Genomic DNA, 17701 nt, shown 5'->3' on the forward strand with positions numbered 1-17701 from the left:
TGAAGTGAAACCTTTGTTTTACTGGGATAATTGATGTGGTCAGCAGCTGCTGAGACATTGGCGGGGATTAAGGAGAGACTGGCCACACTGAGGTGAAACCTTCGGGAAAGTGTTTCCTCAGGGTGAGCACACAGAAGCTGTGTTCCAGAGGTGGCCAAGGTTGAACCACAGGCTGGCATGTGTAAGAGTCTTCCCAGTGGTACTTGTTCTGAAGGCATGAAAACGTCATGGAGAGCGGCTGGGGTTTGGCACTGGGAGAGGCCAGGAGAGACCATTAGTGAAGACGCAGCCTCAGTAGCAGCTGGAGCCCAGCACTGAAGAGGTAGATAGCTGAGACGTGGGACCAGGAAGAGAGCCCAGCAGAGGCTATTGGTGAAAGTGCAGCTCAGTTTGCAGCAGACTCCAGTGCCATGGGACGCATACACATGGATCACCAAAAATTAACTGTAAAAAGAAAAAAGAAATCGGGACGTTGGTGAAAGATGAATAAGGTTTGGGCTGGAGAGATGGCTCAGTGGTTAAGAGCACTGCCTGCTCTTCCAGAGGTCCTGAGTTCAATTCCCAGCAACCACATGGTGGCTCACAACCATCTGTAATGAGATCTGGTGCCCTCTTCTGGCCTGCAGGGATACATTCAGACAGAATACTGAGAATACTGTATACATAATAAATAAATAAAATCTTTTTAAAAAACTTAAAAAAAGATGAAGAAGGTTTGAAAGTAGTTGGTACTAGTGTACCAAAAAGCATTTGCTGTTCTTGTGGAGGACGTGGGCTCAGTTCCTAGTGCTCCTGCTAGGCAGCTGGCTACTCCAGTTCCACAGCATCTGGTGTGCTTTTCTGGCCTCCTTGGCACCTGCATGTACTATGTGGTGTACATGCCACATCAACCTGACTCAAATTAGAGTCACCTAGGAAAAGGGGACCTCGGTACCAGACAAGCACATGGTGCATTTACACACATGTAGGCAAACACTTGTACATATAAAATCCAAAAATTAAAAAAAGAGAACATATCATATGGAATTCTTTTGTTGTGGTTGTTGTTGGCTTTTTGAGACAGGGTTTCTCAGTAGCTATTGAGCCAGTCCTGGAACTCACTCTGTAACCAAGTTGGTCTTGAACTCACCGAGATCTGCCTGCCTCTGCCTCCCGAGTGCTGGGATTAAAGGCGTGTGCCACCATCACCCGGCAAAAAAAGAACATATGGAATTCTATCTTTGTAACATTTTCAAGTCTAAAACAATTTCAAAACTTTAGGGAAAAACATTTAACCCGCATTAGGGAAGCAAAGAGGAGGACATGAGACCTTCAGTTCATCTTCAGGCCGCTCAGCTGGTGGATGTCAGATCATCTGGGGGTGGTGAGGGGATTCTGCTGAGAAAGCATGCTCAGAGAAGCAAGACTTTTGGGGAAGGAGAACGAAACCTGATGCACTCTCAGCGTGGCTTCTGGATGTTCAACAGCTAGCCACTCAGCTTTAGGCTCAGCTCTTCGTCCCCTTCGGAGAAGAGGGTCAGAAGAAAGGGATGAGTGGCCAGGGCAGTTTTGGATAGCTGTACTATACAGTGGATGGAGGTCAGAGAAGATTGGCATTCAGACCAAGCTCAGTGTCACACGGTAAAACTGAGGTCACTACTGTCCAAGGCCAGAATGTGCCCAAACTTCACAGGATCTGCTGGGGCTGGAGCAGCAGTCATAGATAGATACACCCACTGACACACTTGGCTGCTGCAAGTATGTCACACCAATACAACAAACAGTATGTCAACTCTTATCACTCTTTAGATTTTTTTTTATCTTTGTGTGTGTGCACATATACAGGCACATGTGTTCCATGCCAGTTATGTGGAGGGCAGAGTAGAGTCCTGGCTGTTGGTTTGAGCCTTCGAACTTGTGGTCTAACACTGCTACATACTGCAGGCTAGTTTATCTGAGAGCTTTTGGAGACCCCGTCCTAGAATCCCATAGGAGCTGGGATTAAGGAGAATTGCAGACACACTACAGCAACTGACGTTGATGTGGGTTTTGGGGACCCAAACTCACATTCGCATGCTTCGCCCTAAGAACTTTACCCACATAGGCATCTCTCCAGCACCCACCTTTCACCTCCACCCCCACACAGGGTTTGTTCTACAGTATATCTCAGGCCGCCTTGATTTTGAGATCCTCCTGCCTCAGGAGCCGAAATACTGGGATTACAGGAGTATATATCACAACACTCAGCTTCATTCATCCATTCTCGAGACACAAAAGGAATCAGTCACCATTAGATACCTTCATCCACTCCACAGCCAGATTGCTCAGCACTGAGATACAGTCACTTCCTCATCCATTACTAACATCCATAAAGGCTCTCCCTACACAGTCACAATCACACATGGTGGCACACAGAAAGCACAGCCATCCAGCCATAACTGATCAGTCACTCTAGAAACAATCATTAGCAAAGACAGTTCACACCTGCATGCACAGCGTCACACTGCCACAGAGTCCTTCCCTTTCGCTCTCCTTTCTCCCCAAAGGACACAGTAAGGATGCCCACGCAGTGCTGACGCAGAACCACAGACACAGAATACTGCTATACACACACAGTACTGCTATACAAGGTCACTTAACCCACAGAGACAAACACCGGTGATAGTTACAACTATATTCACACCCCACAGGAATAAAGGCTTTTGGGCACATAACACACTACAGGACCACGCGATGCTATTTCCACAATCACAAGATTCCGGCACCACAACACATAGCATCACAATACGCCTGCACAGCAACGATCAGCTGGAGACAGGTAATTTCAACCGCACACTTATAAGCATTCATAACCGGTCACGCTGCCACAATCAAAGCGACACTTAGAATCCTGCAGCCCGGGACTGCTCCCAAGTACACAGCCCTAAGGCTCGCGACACTCCCGGTCCTCGCCCAGGACTCCCAGACCCCTCACCTACGGTCACCTAGAACGCGCGCGCGCGTCCGGTTCTGCCAAAGCTAAAGAGTTCACCAAGTCAACTCGCTAAGGACTCTGGGAAGCGTAGTCCAGAACTCCACCAGCCACGGACAAGATGTCGTCCTTTTACCTTGGAGTTTGGGCTCAGTCTGTTTCTATAGCACCTGTGAGGTATCAAAGATGAAGCCCCCACTCCGAACATCCCACCAGATGTGAACTTTTTTGGGTCCAAATGACGACAATCTACCCAAAGAAACCCCAAAACACAAGAAGAGGCAGCCGCAATGCTTTGTGGAAAATGTAGTCCAAGGCCGGAAAAAGCCGTGTTGCCGATAATAGACGACAGCCTAGCCGAGCTTCGGTGAACAAATCCCGGAGCGTCGCGGAGACTTCTGGGAGTGCTCGCTCGCTCTCGGAGTGCGCAGACGCAGGGCAGCGAGTGGACATTTTGGTCTTTGTCCGCGGGTCATCGCGGCCTCTGGATCCACGTGGCGCCAAAGTAGGAGGTGGGATCTGGGCGTCCTGGGTCGGTGGGGCCGGGGAGGTTGGAGGGGAGGGCTTCCGAGCTTTGGTGGCGCGGCGCGGGGGTCGGGGTGGGCTTAGCGCGTCGGGCCTTGGTGGGGGACGGAGGTGGGAGCCTCGGGAGCGTTTATACATTGGAGACCAAATCTGACCGCAGAGTTGGACCCGTTGTTTGGGATTGTCGAGTGAATGTGCAGCTGGGTGTGGATTATGGGTGGCTGTGCTTTACGAGGCGGCGTGGGGACCGGGGTTGAAAGATCTTGTCTGTGCCGTAGTTCCTGTGTCGAAAGTGCTGATCATTATAACGGGGCCATCTTCCCGAAGAGCATCCGTTTTATTTGAAGACTTGCGAGGAGGACGAAGCTAAGGAGTGAATAATTTTAAAGCAATATTTATTAAGAGTGAGTTTTATAGCCAGGCAGTTGAATTTGATAATAAAACCTTAATATAAATGTTTAGGTTTTCAAAAACGATTTTTATCCTAAAACGCAGTTAATAATGGAGATTACTCTGACATGATTAATTATAAAAACAATTCATTTGGGATTTTTTTTCTTTCGGGGGTGTTGCCGCAGACTTCATTTCTGACTTTGAGGTACTTTAATAGAGCTGCCAGGCAAATTCGCGTTTCCTTTTTATGAGCGTCATTCCACTAAAAACCCAGGATTAGAGAGTCGAGGTTTAGGTTAGAAACAGTTCCTCACTTCAGATTGTTTTATTTACGTGCATGGGCATGCTTGCCTAAACCTTGCGTGGAGGTCTGAGAACAATTTTGGGATTGTTCTGTCTTCCCACGGTGTGAATTTTGAGGTCGAATTCAAGTTGTCAGCCTTGGAAGCTAACGCCTTTTACCCGCTGAGCCATTTCATTGGCCCAAGTTCCTCGTTTTTTTGAAGATAATGTAGTTGTTGCTGTTCTTGATCATAGAAGTCATAACTCCTTCATGAGTCTAACTCTGTGAATTGTGTGGCATATGGAAAAAACTTCTGCCTGCTATTGCAGATTGCGGCCATTGAAGACTTTACCAGCCTTGGCCTTTCTTTAAATGGTAAAAGTAAAACAATTGAGTACCTAATTAAAATTTGCAAGTCTAAATTCACCAGCGGTAGAGCCCCTGTCTAGCATGCACAAGGTGCCTAGTCAGTCTGCAGCACCACCAAAAAGTGGTAGCAGCCAACGCTCACATCCTCGCTGCTTTTCTTTGGGGAGTTTCTTTTGCTTTCCTTTTTCGAGACAGGGTTTCTCTAGCCCTGTAGACCATCCTGGCCTTGAACTCTGGTTCGCCTGCCTTTGCCTCCCTAGTGCTGGGATTAAAGGCATGCACCACTATCACCTGGCCTATATTCTGTTATTTTTGAAATAATTTAAATTACATGTCTTCCCTTTCCTCCCTTTATTTGGACGCTCAGGTACAACATTGTGCTTGCAGAACTCAGGATAACTAGAAGGAGTTGGTTCTCCTTCCACTCTGTGGGTAGAGAAGATTAAACTCAGCATTTCAGGCTTGGTAGCAAAGCAGGTGCCTTTATTTGAGCCACCTTGCTTGCTGCAGAGTTGGCTGTTTTTAAAATTTTTCTGAGACGGGTATTGTTTAGCATAGACTGGCTTTGAACTGGCAGTGTGGTAGCTGAGGCTGATCTCTTCCTGCCTACCTCCTGAACTCTGGAATTACAGGGGTGTACCTCCAGTTTATATATTGCTAGGGAGTGAACCAGGGGTTCCTGTATGCTAGGCAAGCAGTCTTCCGACTGAGCCACACATCCTTATCCTCAAGATATTTTAATTCCAACTTAGAAATCACAAGAGGAAAAAAGGCACCCGGGACTTCCAGAGCATGTGTGTGGGCTTGTCATAGATACCGTTTGGTGGGGTTTGGAGCCATTGTCTGCGAATGATGCTAAGGGACCTCAGAGGGTGTTCATTGAGGGGCTTGAGGGGCACCTGACAGGATTCCAGGAGATAAAGTGAAACTTGCCCACAGGGATGCAGTAACTTAGGGTAGCTTCTTTGTAAAAATTTAATAGTTTGATTTAAGATCCCCAGAAAATGTCTGGGAGAGGGATGAGTCCCTACCCAAGGTTATAGACCGTCAGGCCCAGGCTGTTTAATTGTTATTTTATAGAAACTATGGAGAGGCTGGGTTGCTGGTTCCTTTCAGTGGAGTGCTGCCATGTGATCATGGGGGCCTTAGTGTGGGTCCCAGCACCCACATAATAAGCCAGGCATGGTGGCTCACTCAGGTTGTTCCTGTCTCAGACCCCGAGAAGCTAGGGTTATAGGCTTAGGATTTGCTTGTCTAGTTCTGGGAGAAGGAGAATGTCCCCCAAAGCTATTGAGACTGTGTTAGATTTATAAAGTAACGTAGAGGAAGTAGCATCTTTATGATGGTAGACATCCTGTCCGTGAGCATGGGCTTTATTTGGGTGTCATTTGGAGGTGTGAGTGTTTACATTTTTAAAAAAAATGTGGGTTTTTTTTTCTGTTTTGTTTTGGTTTTTGGTTTTTTGAGACAGGGTTTCTTATTATTATTTGAGACACGATCTTAATGTATATAGCCCAGGCTGACTTTGAATTTACACTCTTCCTACCTCAGGCTCCAGATCATATAAGCTTTAAGTATTCGAGAAATGTCTTACAGTGTTTAACTCTAAGTGTTTTTGTTTTTTTTCCCCCTGAGTTACTACAGTGACTGTAGTATAAATCTTGGGGCATAGGAAGCTTCTTGGTTTCTGTAGTAACTTTATTCTTAGCTCAGCTTACTGTGTTTTACTGTGTTATTGTTTATATTAAATAATATTGAGATGGAACATCATTGTGTTTTTTTATAATTTAAATAGCTTCTGCATTGTCTTTTTTTTTTTTTTTTAAAAAAAGATTTATTTATTTATTATGTATACAACACCAGGGGAGGGCACCAGATCTCATTACAGATGGTTGTGAGCCACCATGTGGTTGCTGGGAATTGAACTCAGGACCTCTGGAAGAGCAGCTCATGCTCTTAACCACTGAGCCATCTCTCCAGCCCTGCATTGTCTTTTTTTTTAAATTATTCTGGTGCTGGAGATTGACTACAGGGTTGCTAGGCCACAAACTGCCACTGAGCCACATTGGCAGCCACCTGTACTCCCCCCCCCCCATAGGTTTTTCTGTTTGGCTCTGGTTGTCTATAGACCAGGCTGGCCTTGAACTCAGAGGTCTGCCTGCCTCTGCCTCAAGAGTGCTGGAACTAAAGGCTGCACCACCACCATCTGGCAGTATAGGCTTTTCTTGTCCAGTGTGGATCATGATTTCCATCTTCGTTCATTTTCTGTTGCCATGAAGAGACATCATGATCAATGCAACTTTTTAAAGAAAGCATTTACCTAGGGTCTTTCTTATAGTTTCTGAGGGCGTCCATGACCATTATGGAGGGGAACACGTTTACAGGCAGGCAGGCAGGCAGGCAGGCATGCAGGCATGGTGCTGGGGCAGTAGCTGAGAGCTTTTATCTTTGTTTGACATTTGCATCTTTGTGGCTATGTTTTCTGTTTCCTCCAGTAAGCCCTGTATGCTTTGAAATCTGCCACATGGTTTGCATTTATAGAAAGTCAGGAGATGGCTCAGTGGGTAAAGGTACTGCCACCAAGCTTTAACAACTGGAGCTCCATCTGTAGAAGGAAAGAACCAACTTCTGCAAAGTGTTCTCTGTGGGCTTGTGTCAGCCGAGTGATAATCACCCTGTTTTTGTGTAGTCATTTAATCCTGTTGAATAATTTCTCATTGTTATGCAGTTTACTAATTAAATGGAAAAACTTTTTTATTTTTTTAAAGCATTTCTTTTTTTTGCGATTTTATTTTATTTTATATTTATTTATTATGTATACAATATTCTGTCTGTATGTATGTCTGCAGGCCAGAAGAGGGCACCAGACTCCATTACAGGTGGTTGTGAGTCACCATGTGGTTGCTGGGAATTGAACTCAGGACCTTTGGAAGAGCAGGCAATGCTCTTAACCTCTGAGCCATCTCTCCAGCCCGGAAAAACTTATTTTTAAGGAGTATTCTCATGAATATCAGTGTTTTTTGTTTATTTGTTTTTTGTTTTGTTTTTACCCAGATAGTCTCTCTTAAGGGTTTTTGTCTCAAATTTAGAGATAGCAATTGCAAGGATTTTCTTCATTCTGGAATATGGGCTATCACAATCTCTGTAAGCACAATTCTCATACACAGTTTTATTTTTGTTTCTTGAGACTGAGTGTCTTGTAGCTCAGGCTTGGAGCAAAGGTGGTTTGAGCTGGTCATCCTGCCACCTCCTAGGTGCTGGGGTTTATTTTTTTTGAGGGTTTAATTTAGAACTTCACGAATGCTAAGCAAACATTATGCCTCTGAACTATATACTAAACAATCTGAAATTTTATTGTTCATAATGGGGAATATAAAGTGAAAATATAATTAATATAATTAATTACATACTCCCCCTTCCTCCAGCCCCTCCCATTTTCCCCCTGCTCCCTACCAGATTCATGGCCTCCTTTTCTTTTATATTTATATATGTATGTGCTCAGTCCATTTATAGTGTTACTTGTATGTATATGATTTCAGGGATGACCAGTTGGAATTGACTCGCCAAGGAGAGGACTTATCCCTGGGGAAGACAACTTTCTTCTTCTTAGTCCTTCTTAGTTGCCTGTGCTCCTTTGTTTAGGGTGGGTTTGATGAAGTTTCTCCCTTGCATGTCTGTTGGTGTCATACCTGTTCAAGCCCTGTTTAGACAGCCTTTGTTGAGTATCAAAGGTAAAGCCTCCCTGTATTTCTAGGAGACAGTCTTACAGCAGTTTTCCCAATCCTCTGGTTCTTATGGTTTTTCCACCCCATCTTCCACGATGTTCCTGGAGCCTGAGGTGCAAGAGATGTGTCTTTTGGGGCTGGGCACTCCACGATTAACTGTTCTCTGCATTTTGACCAGTTGCATTTTCTGTGATGCTCCCATCTATGTGAAGAGAAGTGTATTTGATGATGGCGGGAGCCACACTTAGCTGTGTATATAAGGATAAATATATGGTTAGGGATTGGGCTGCTTTAGTAAAGTGGGAGTAGTAAGTTTTCCTCTTAAGACCCCAGGTAGTTGACTAGGTTTCCAGTACCCGACACCCCCCCGGTCGAGCATGCCTTAAGTCCAGTTAAACAGCTATTGGCTACTACCAAGGTATGAGTACTGCTACTGTACCCTCAGAGATATCTTGACATGTTGGTTATTGTTATGGTTCATAGATGTAGCTGCGTGGGATTATTAGTTGCTTCCCTCTCTCAGAAGGTTGCATAGCACCATCTAATACTATGAAAACTAGCAGTAGATAATGGGGGCTATTTAGGTCATACTAAGCAATCTACAGGAATTATTTTTGAGTGTTCACCATATACTACCTACGCTCCTTTAACTAATTCTCTGTTGTCTGTTGTAGACACAGCTGAGAAATGCCAAGTATGTAGAGCGACGTCAAGATCTGAGAGGTCAGTAAATCCACCAAAGAAAGTGGTGAATGCAAGGAAACTGGATGCTCCTTTCTCTGCTCACAGACTTCATTTCTTTTCTTTTTTCCAGAGTAGACTTCGCTTTTTAAAAGGCAGAACGTTTTTCAATGTTCAAGCTTTGAACTTGAAACAAGTTTTAGATTTAAACAGGAAGTTGTATGGGAAAGAATCATGCGTTTTTCTAGAGTTTGGAAGTCCTCTACCATAGCCTACTCTTCCTGGTAAGAATTATCTTCTAAGTAGAGTCCGGTGTGGAAACGCCTGCAGTTTGTCAGTGGAGCACACAGGCTAGAGGAAAAGCCTATGAACTTACCAGCTGCGGGGAAGCATTTGTGCAAGTGTCACATCTCACTGAATGCAGAAGTCATGCTGAAAGGAAGCCCCGTGTTTCTAAGGAATACCGAAAAGCCTTTAGCTAGATGACAAATCTCAGAAAATTCATGTTGGAAAAACAAGGGAAATTGCAAAAGCATTGACTCTTAGAAAGGTACACTGGGAAGAAAGGTTTATACTGTGCTCTTAACCCTTGTCCTTCTCTGCCTTCGCCTGAGAGGTCAGACACAGAAGCCTTAGAACTGTAAGAAATGTGGAAATATTATCAACCAAGAGTAATTCCTCAGTTCTCAAAAGTTTCCTAATTGGAGAGAAACCTTGTGAATGTGGTAAAACTCGCATTCAGATGTCACACCTCAGTCAGCAGGGAATCTTAAGTGGGGGAAGCCCCTTTGCCTGTAAGGTATGTGGGAAACTCTTTAGCCACAAATCAAATCTTACAGAGCATGAACATTTCCATAATAGGGAGAAACCTTTTGAATGTAACGAGTGTGGAAAGGCCTTCAGCCAAAAGCAGTATGTTATTAAGCATCAGAACACTCACACTGGAGAGAAGCTCTTTGAGTGTAATGATTGTGGAAAGTCCTTTAGCCAGAAGGAAAATCTGCTCACCCATCAGAAGATTCACACTGGAGAGAAGCCTTTTGAGTGCAAAGATTGCGGGAAAGCTTTCATCCAGAAGTCAAACCTCATCAGACATCAGAGAACTCACACAGGAGAGAAGCCCTTCATATGCAAGGAGTGTGGGAAAACCTTTAGTGGCAAATCAAATCTTACTGAGCACGAGAAAATTCATATTGGTGAGAAGCCCTTTAAATGTAACGAATGTGGAACAGCTTTTGGCCAGAAAAAGTACCTCATAAAGCATCAAAACATCCACACTGGAGAGAAGCCCTATGAATGCAATGAATGTGGAAAAGCCTTCTCTCAGCGAACGTCACTTATTGTGCACGTGAGGATTCATTCGGGTGATAAACCCTATGAATGCAATGTCTGTGGGAAAGCCTTCTCTCAGAGCTCCTCTCTCACAGTGCATGTGAGGAGCCACACGGGTGAGAAGCCCTACGGCTGTAATGAGTGTGGGAAGGCCTTTTCTCAGTTCTCAACCCTGGCCCTGCATTTGAGAATACACACAGGTAAGAAGCCGTACCAGTGTAGTGAGTGTGGGAAGGCTTTCAGCCAAAAGTCACACCACATCAGACACCAGAAAATCCATACTCATTAAAGCTCTAAATATCTTCAGAATGGGGACGTGTTTGTTAAGATTTACACCCCATAATGCATCAATTAATCATTCTGAGGCTAAGCCCCACAAACCAGCCACACATTTAACATAAAATATGAGCACTGGAGAATTCCTACTGAAGGGGAAGAAGTCTGTGTGAGTAGAAGCCTGCACTCGACGAATGGAACACAAAACAAAACCAATGCTGAAACCTTAAAACACAGTTATGTACAATTGAGAATGGAAAACAGGCTGTTACTACTGTCAGCATAGATCTAGACGTCTTCGCCAGTCTAATAAGTAAGCTGTATTAGAAGAAACGAAGTAAATTATGATCATACAGTAATATGTAACGTGATTTGAAGAGGACAGATATTATAGAATAACTATGCAGGATTTAGAACATGGAAGGAATTGCTTCAGATGAATACCAAGACTGTTTAGATGCACATTGTTCTCTGAGGAGCAAAGTCACGCACCACAAACTGTAAACAACAGTAGAAGACAAATGTGTAGAAACTGAAAGAGATACAGAAATGCTATACATTATACAAGGTTATGACCTTGGGAGTTGGAAAACATTCCTTGTAACATTTGAAAACATGTAGTAGTTCTCATGAGTCATTACGCTCAGGAGGTTAGGCACCAGGAAATTTACCATTAGATTAGTCAAATACAAGAACTGAACCACCTGTTGGGAATGGAGTGGGAAAGTTTTAGGTGGACTGTTGTGCTGACAGCTGGCAGATACAACACATGAGGTGTGTGTAACTGGAAGACTTCAGAAGTGATGGGGGAACTGAAGTTGCAGAATCATGCATATACTACAATGACCTGTCAAGTTAAAATTTCCTTCTTGAAACAGCTTATGGTATAAATATCTGTATGTAAATGTTTGCCATGCAGCAGAATGCAGACCAACTCCTGAGTGAGAGTGAAGAAGGGAAGGGAGTGAGTGGGCGGGTGGGAGGGCTTCAGCTTTATATAAGCAGCATTCTCTTAAAGACTAAGTAAATATATGGAGATGCTGGCTGATTTCAGTTGTGTTATATGGATATCATGTCTTATTTTTTGTACTTTTCTGTATTTTTCAAAATAAGAATGGAGGTAAAGGTGGGAACTCTGTACCTGTAGAAAAGTTATAGTCAGTTAATTCCCAAGCAAATACCAAGCTTTTATAGAAGATATTTCTAAAACTTTAACAATGAGTGGATGGACTTGACACTCTATGTAATGAAATTATCTATTTTATTAAAATTTAAAATGACAGCATATTCTTAAATCTTTCAACTTTATTTACTATGTTGAGTATGGTCTCATTACATTTCTAGTTTTGCAAGATCATTTGAGTGTAGCGACTTGAAAGAACTTTAAGTTTAGTGTATGGGCATCATTTTGACATTCAATATATCATTCCCCTGTTTTGATTGACACTGTTTCTTTTCCCAAGGGGTGCTGGGTGAGTGGCTCAGGCCTTTTGGGCCTTCCTGAAGATTTTAAAATTCCATATTTGTCATCATAATATAATTTGGTACAGCATATATATGAATGGGGGTGGGTCCACACGCATTGCATTGGGGATGTGGATGTTTATGTTTATGGAAGCCAGAGCACAGCCTCATGTGGTGGTGTTGCTTGTGCTGTGGCCACATATTGATGTATTGCTGCCGTAGACCTAAGCTGACTGACAGCAAGCCCCAGGGATCTGCCTATCTCTGCCTCTTCACCAAGACTGGGACTATAACCAGTTTTTTCTTTTTTTTTTTTTTTTAGCATGTTTTCAAGGAAATGGGGTTTAGGTCCTATGTTTGCGAGGCAAGGACTTTATTGACAGTTCCCAGCCGCCTTGGGGCTCTTTTATGTTTTGTGTGGTACGTGGGTGGATGGGTGGGATACATACCAGGTTAGGGGAATCTTGGAGAATTCGGTTCACTGCCTCCACCATGTGGATTCCAGGAGCTTAAATTCAGGTCCTTAAATTTGATGGCAAGCCCCTTTATATGCTGACCTGTCTTGCTGTCCCCTCCCCATATATCAAATGTAAATATAAATCTACATATGTTAATCTCAGAACTTTTAAAATATTTATTCTTGTGGCTACATTACTATGTATCTTTTCTTATTATGGTGGAATAACTGGTTTATATGTCTAGATACATAAACAAATCCTTATCCTTCCAAATATGATGACTCTGTCCCCCTTTAATTGTCCTGCTTTGCTTAGCTGTGTGATTCTGTCATGCAGTCAGCCATAACTGTAGTAATGCAGTGACCACATAACCAGAAGGTCACTGAGTTCTCCTTTCCTGGAGTTTTCCTCTACAGATGCTCAACTTCAGTGCACAGTAGTCACTGCTGGTCTTATTGTCCTCTGACTTGTGATTCATTAGGTTTTGGATGGGTTCTGGCTATTTGCATTGCTAACAAGATCCTAAGGGGTTCTGAAGAGACAGTTCAGAAACCACCAGTCTAACCATTTCTAAGTCTTGTGTGTGTGTGTGTGTGTGTGTGTGTGAGAGAGAGAGAGAGAGAGAGAGAGAGGGAGGGAGAGAGAGAGAGAGAACGAACTTTTCACGTCTACTTTGTGGAGAGCAAAAAAAAATTTTGACTTAACATGACTAGAGCAAAAGAAAGCTTTGCAAAATCAAATGTGTGTCCTAGGTCTGTGAGTATAGATCAGTGGCAGAATTCCTGACCAGCACATATGAGATTTTGGGGTGGGTCTGACCATATGGCCAGAGGACAGCTTGCATGGATCAGTTCTGTTCGCCATGTGTGTCCCCGGAATCCATCAGACTTGGTATCAGATTTCCCTGGTAAGAATTTACGGCTTCTGATATGAAGTCATGTTAAAAGTAGAGGCCAAGAAGAAGCCTGGGGTGAGCACAGTTAGAGAACGGTGGTCTGCACTGCCGTGTTGGTAGTAGCCAGCTGTCAGGTTCGTCCAGAGGAAGAAGCGGCTGTCTCCAATATCAGTGTGGTCTGGTCAGGGGTTTGTAGTTTCCAGTGCTGGCTTAGAAACCAAGAGGACAAAATGTGTAACATAAGGGCTGGCTTGTTGGGGTTTCTGTTCCTCCCAGTACCCCAACAGCTGGCAAGCAACAAAGAAAATCACACACAAGACTCCATAAGGTTATAAACTGATTGGCCCATTAGGTCAGGCTTCTTGTCAACTCTTATAACTTATATTAACCCATTATTCTCATCTATGTTAGCCATAATGGCTCCGTACCTTTTCTCAACTGGGCAAGTTACATGCTGCCTCTTTGGTGGTCTGTGCAGGAGTGGCTGAGAGAGCTTCTGCTTCCAGAATACTCCCAGTCTCTTTGCTCCACCCCTACTTCCTGTCTGGCTTTCCCGCCTATACTGCCTGCCTGGCCAATCAGCGTTTTATTAAAATATGATTGACAGAATACAGATAATTCTCCTGCACCAAAAATGTGTGATCAATCTTTGTAGAATAAGGTGTGTTCAAGGCCAGCCTGGTCTACAGAGAAGACTGTGAGTGTGGAGTGTCACATATGACAAGACAGCATTTGTGCCGTAGTTTATCTCCAGCTCCTCGTTTCAAAGGCTTGGTTAAATGTGCATGTAAATTCTAAGCAGTGCTTAGCTACATAGCGTACAGTAAATGATTGCTGCTGTTACAGTGAACTGAAGACAGGAAGGGTCTGACTCTAGTGCAGACCTCTGGAAGAGGACCCAAACTGGGCTGGTCACAACTGTTGATAACTCCGTGGGGATCCAGTGTCCTCTCTGGTCCTCTATAGCCAGTTGAACATACCCCCACACAGATACACGTGATTCTCAAAAATAAAAATGTAAAAGATGAGAGGAATACTTTGCTAGAAGCCTAAAGGTGATTCGGTGTGAAGCTTGGATTGGGGTGTTTGGCAAGACATATATGATCTGGCCATGAATGAGCTAGGCAGGGAGCAAACGGCTTGGGTGGGGTGTGGAGGATGTGTGTGCACTGTGGTGACATGGTGTGTGGTTATGAAGATGTGCTACTGAGAGCTTGCTTGGCCATTTCTCTTAGTCAATACTAGATTTTTGAAAAATGTTTTTAATTATACATGTATGTATATATGTGTTTATGAAGAGATATGCACATATGTGCACATGCCCGTGGAATTGATCGGGAGCTGGGGTTTTGGGTAAGCCCTCCGTGTGGATTCTGGGAACGGCCCTCTGCAAGAGCATGAGCACATGCTCCATTCTCTCCAGCCTTCCTTGGAAATTTAAAAAGGTGTTTAAAAGCACATTTATTTTTTATGTGTATATGTATGGCCACATGGCATGTCACAGCATAGGTAGAGGTTAGAGGATAACTTTGTGGAACTGGATCTTACCTTCCACCATACAGGTCTCTGGGAACTAATTTGGCACCCAGAACTTTCCTATGCTAAACCATCTCATTGGTGCTCTGGCCACCTCTGGAGTTTATGTGGAGGAGGTGGATTTTGAGATTCTGTGATGCTATGACTTTTGTGTTACTCTGTTGTGAGTTCAGTGGAGCCAAGTGTGTGGTCACCTGTGATCACAGTACTCAGGAGGCAAAGGCAGGATTACTGAGACTCAGAGACCACTCTGGGCTGTGTGATAAAATCTAGGCCATCATGGGCTGCAGAGTAAGTCTATATTTTACAAAGGGGAGAGGTGCTGGTGAGCTGGTTCAGCAGTTAAGAGCACTTACAGCTATTCCCGAAGATGGATTCCGCTTCTAGTTCCAGAGAATCCATGCCCTCCTGAGGCTTCCGCAGGTTTCCCTACCCATACGGTGTAAGAACTATTTAGAGAAAAGGAGAATGGAGACGGCATGCACACGTCATTTGTGTGATGTGGCATTCATTGCTTCCTTAGCAGTTTGCACTTTTCAATTACATAATTTCTGTCTCTGTGTTTGCACTTGTGAATGCAGTGCCCTGGGAGGCCGGCCGGAAGAGGGCCTTGGATTCCCTGGAGCAGGGAGTAAGCTTTGCACTAAATCACTGAGCCATGTGACCGTCTGATGGATCTTTTCAACTGTATGAGCCAAATGTAGAATTGGGCAGGTATATGGCTCCTACACTCTCTCTGGCCTAGTTCCACGAAGTTCCCTGAGCATTGTGTGTGTGTTTTCGGCCATAGGCATTCTAACAGTTGGTCTTAAGTTTTTTCTTTTTCTTAGCACTTATTTCTTTGCTTTTCTTTGTAGCCTTGGCTGACCTGGAGCATGCTCTGTAATCAGGCTGGCCTCGAGCTCTCAGAGTTCCGCCTGCCTCTGCTTCTCAAATGCTGGGCTTTATGGTGTAAGCCACTGCCGCCTGGCTTTTGAGCAGTTATTAAGTCTCTGAAAGCACCACTACCTATTGTAAAAAGAAGCTTCTCTGACCAAAGCTGATGGTAACAGTGATCTATGGGCATAAATACAGTTACATAGAAGGCAATCTGGCAGACGCACCATGTTCATTTAACAAAACTAACTGTCCCATCAGGGTCTGTGACCTCCCAATGGCCTTTCACTGGGTCTGTAGTAACACAGAATCTTATGTTGATCAGTTCAATGCTAGTTTGCAGATGTTGGCAGAGAAAATGAACTAGCGGTGTGGTTAAGAGTGCTTGCTCTTCCAGAAGACTAGAGTTCCATTCCTAGCACCACATCAGGCAACTCACAACCTCCTGTAATTAGAGTTCTGGGGGAATCCAATGCCTTCTTTGGGCCTTTCAGGCAATATATATTATATATTATATTTATATATAATAGTTTTGCAAAAGAACATTAGTGCAACACTGCATCACATTTGGGAACCTAATGCATCAGTGTCCAGTTTTTGCTGAGGAGCTCTTTTTTTAAAAATATTTATTTAATTATTATGCATACAATATTCTGTCTGTGTGTATGCCTGCAGGCCAGAAGAGGGCACCAGACCCCATTACAGATGGTTGTGAGCCACCATGTGGTTGCTGGGAATTGAACTCAGGACCTTTGGAAGAGCAGGCAATGAGCCATCTCTGAGCCACCTCTCCAGCCCTCGCTGAGGAGCTCTTGAGTTAGCTTGCTGTGCATGTATGAGGACCAAAGTTCAACACTGAGAACCCCGAGAAGAAGCTGGTCACGGTGGCACATGCTTACGATTCCAACTCTGGGAGGCCCAGATGGCAGGACCTCGGGCTCACCAGTGCCAACCCAGCCTAGTTGGTGAGGCCAGGCTGCAGTGAGAGAACAGACAGAACTAAGTGAGCAGCACCCCAGGAATACCAGACCTCTAACATGTGCGTACATACACGTGCATTTTCTTCCATACAGGTAAAAAAAGAGAAATGTTTTCTTTAAGGTGAATGTCAGATTTTTTTAAAAAATGCCAATTCAATTTGAATGTCAATTCAAAAAATTTGTTGCATTTGAAAACTGGCGCGTAGCCAGGCAGTGGTGGCACACACCTTTAATCCCAGCCCTCAGGAGGCAGAGGCAGGCGGATCTCTGTGAGTTTGAGACCAGCCTGGTCTACAAGAGCTAGTTCCAGGACAGGCTCCAAAGCCACAGAGAAATGCTGTCTCAAACCACCCCCCCCCAAAAAAAAACCAACAACTGCAACAAAAACTGGTATGTAACATAAATGCCAAGCCCTAATGATGCTCCAAATATACCAAAGTATTATTTCCCAGAAATCTTGAAATGTTCTCATTCTTACATCGAATTTAAAAGCTTAAGGCTACGCATTTCCAGTTCCTGGGACCATGCTTACAGTGTGTTGAAATGCATAAAGTGTTTGCCTTGGTATAGCTTGCCATAATTGCAGTTTGATTTGGAAAGCTGTACGATTTGTAACTTTACATTCATAAACTGGCTTTACCCTGGAGACCCATGTTTAATTCACTTAAATAAACAGTTAAATTCACTAGAAATAAGAAATCACAAAATTGTGCTTTTGAAATCATAAGCATGTAGACAATATTGCAAATCTTTCCATTTGGAAGGTAAATGATGCCTTCATAGCATCAATGCCATCAAGAAATTGAGTCTTTCTCCTTTCTCGTGTGTGTAGTGTGTGTGTTCGTGAGCATGCATGTGTGCACACTTTCATATGTTGAGTGCACATGTACATATATGTTTACGAATCTAGAGATGGCTCAATGGGTAAAGACGTTTGCTGCCAAGCCTGACAGTCTGA

General features: G+C 43.9%; 1 protein-coding gene and 1 long non-coding RNA gene across 8 annotated transcripts; one reads left to right on the plus strand and one right to left on the minus strand.

Annotated features, from left to right (window-relative positions):
* On the minus strand, positions 1 to 3308 carry LOC148123359 (uncharacterized). The gene is made up of 2 exons (XR_015738053.1): positions 3087 to 3308; positions 1 to 444 (listed from the first exon to the last, which is right to left on the minus strand). It is a non-coding gene; the product is annotated as an uncharacterized LOC148123359 (long non-coding RNA).
* Positions 3309 to 11504, plus strand: Znf146 (zinc finger protein 146). Of its 7 annotated transcripts, none has more exons than XM_048439222.3 (4): positions 3364 to 3462; positions 8060 to 8163; positions 8920 to 8968; positions 9060 to 11504. In XM_048439222.3, exon 4 carries the CDS (start codon positions 9669 to 9671, stop codon positions 10545 to 10547), a length of 879 nt encoding a protein of 292 aa, XP_048295179.1. In that variant the 5' UTR covers positions 3364 to 3462; positions 8060 to 8163; positions 8920 to 8968; positions 9060 to 9668; the 3' UTR covers positions 10548 to 11504. The 7 variants fall into 7 exon arrangements, with proteins under 7 accessions (XP_048295167.1, XP_048295188.1, XP_048295172.1 ...); XM_048439242.3 differs by having other exon boundaries at positions 9065 to 11504; XM_048439223.3 differs by having other exon boundaries at positions 3437 to 3455.
* Positions 11505 to 17701: the final 6197 nt, after the last annotated feature.

The sequence above is a fragment of the Myodes glareolus genome, chromosome 1, assembly GCF_982192425.1.
Source record: "Myodes glareolus chromosome 1, mMyoGla1.1, whole genome shotgun sequence".
Lineage (NCBI taxonomy): Eukaryota > Metazoa > Chordata > Mammalia > Rodentia > Cricetidae > Myodes > Myodes glareolus.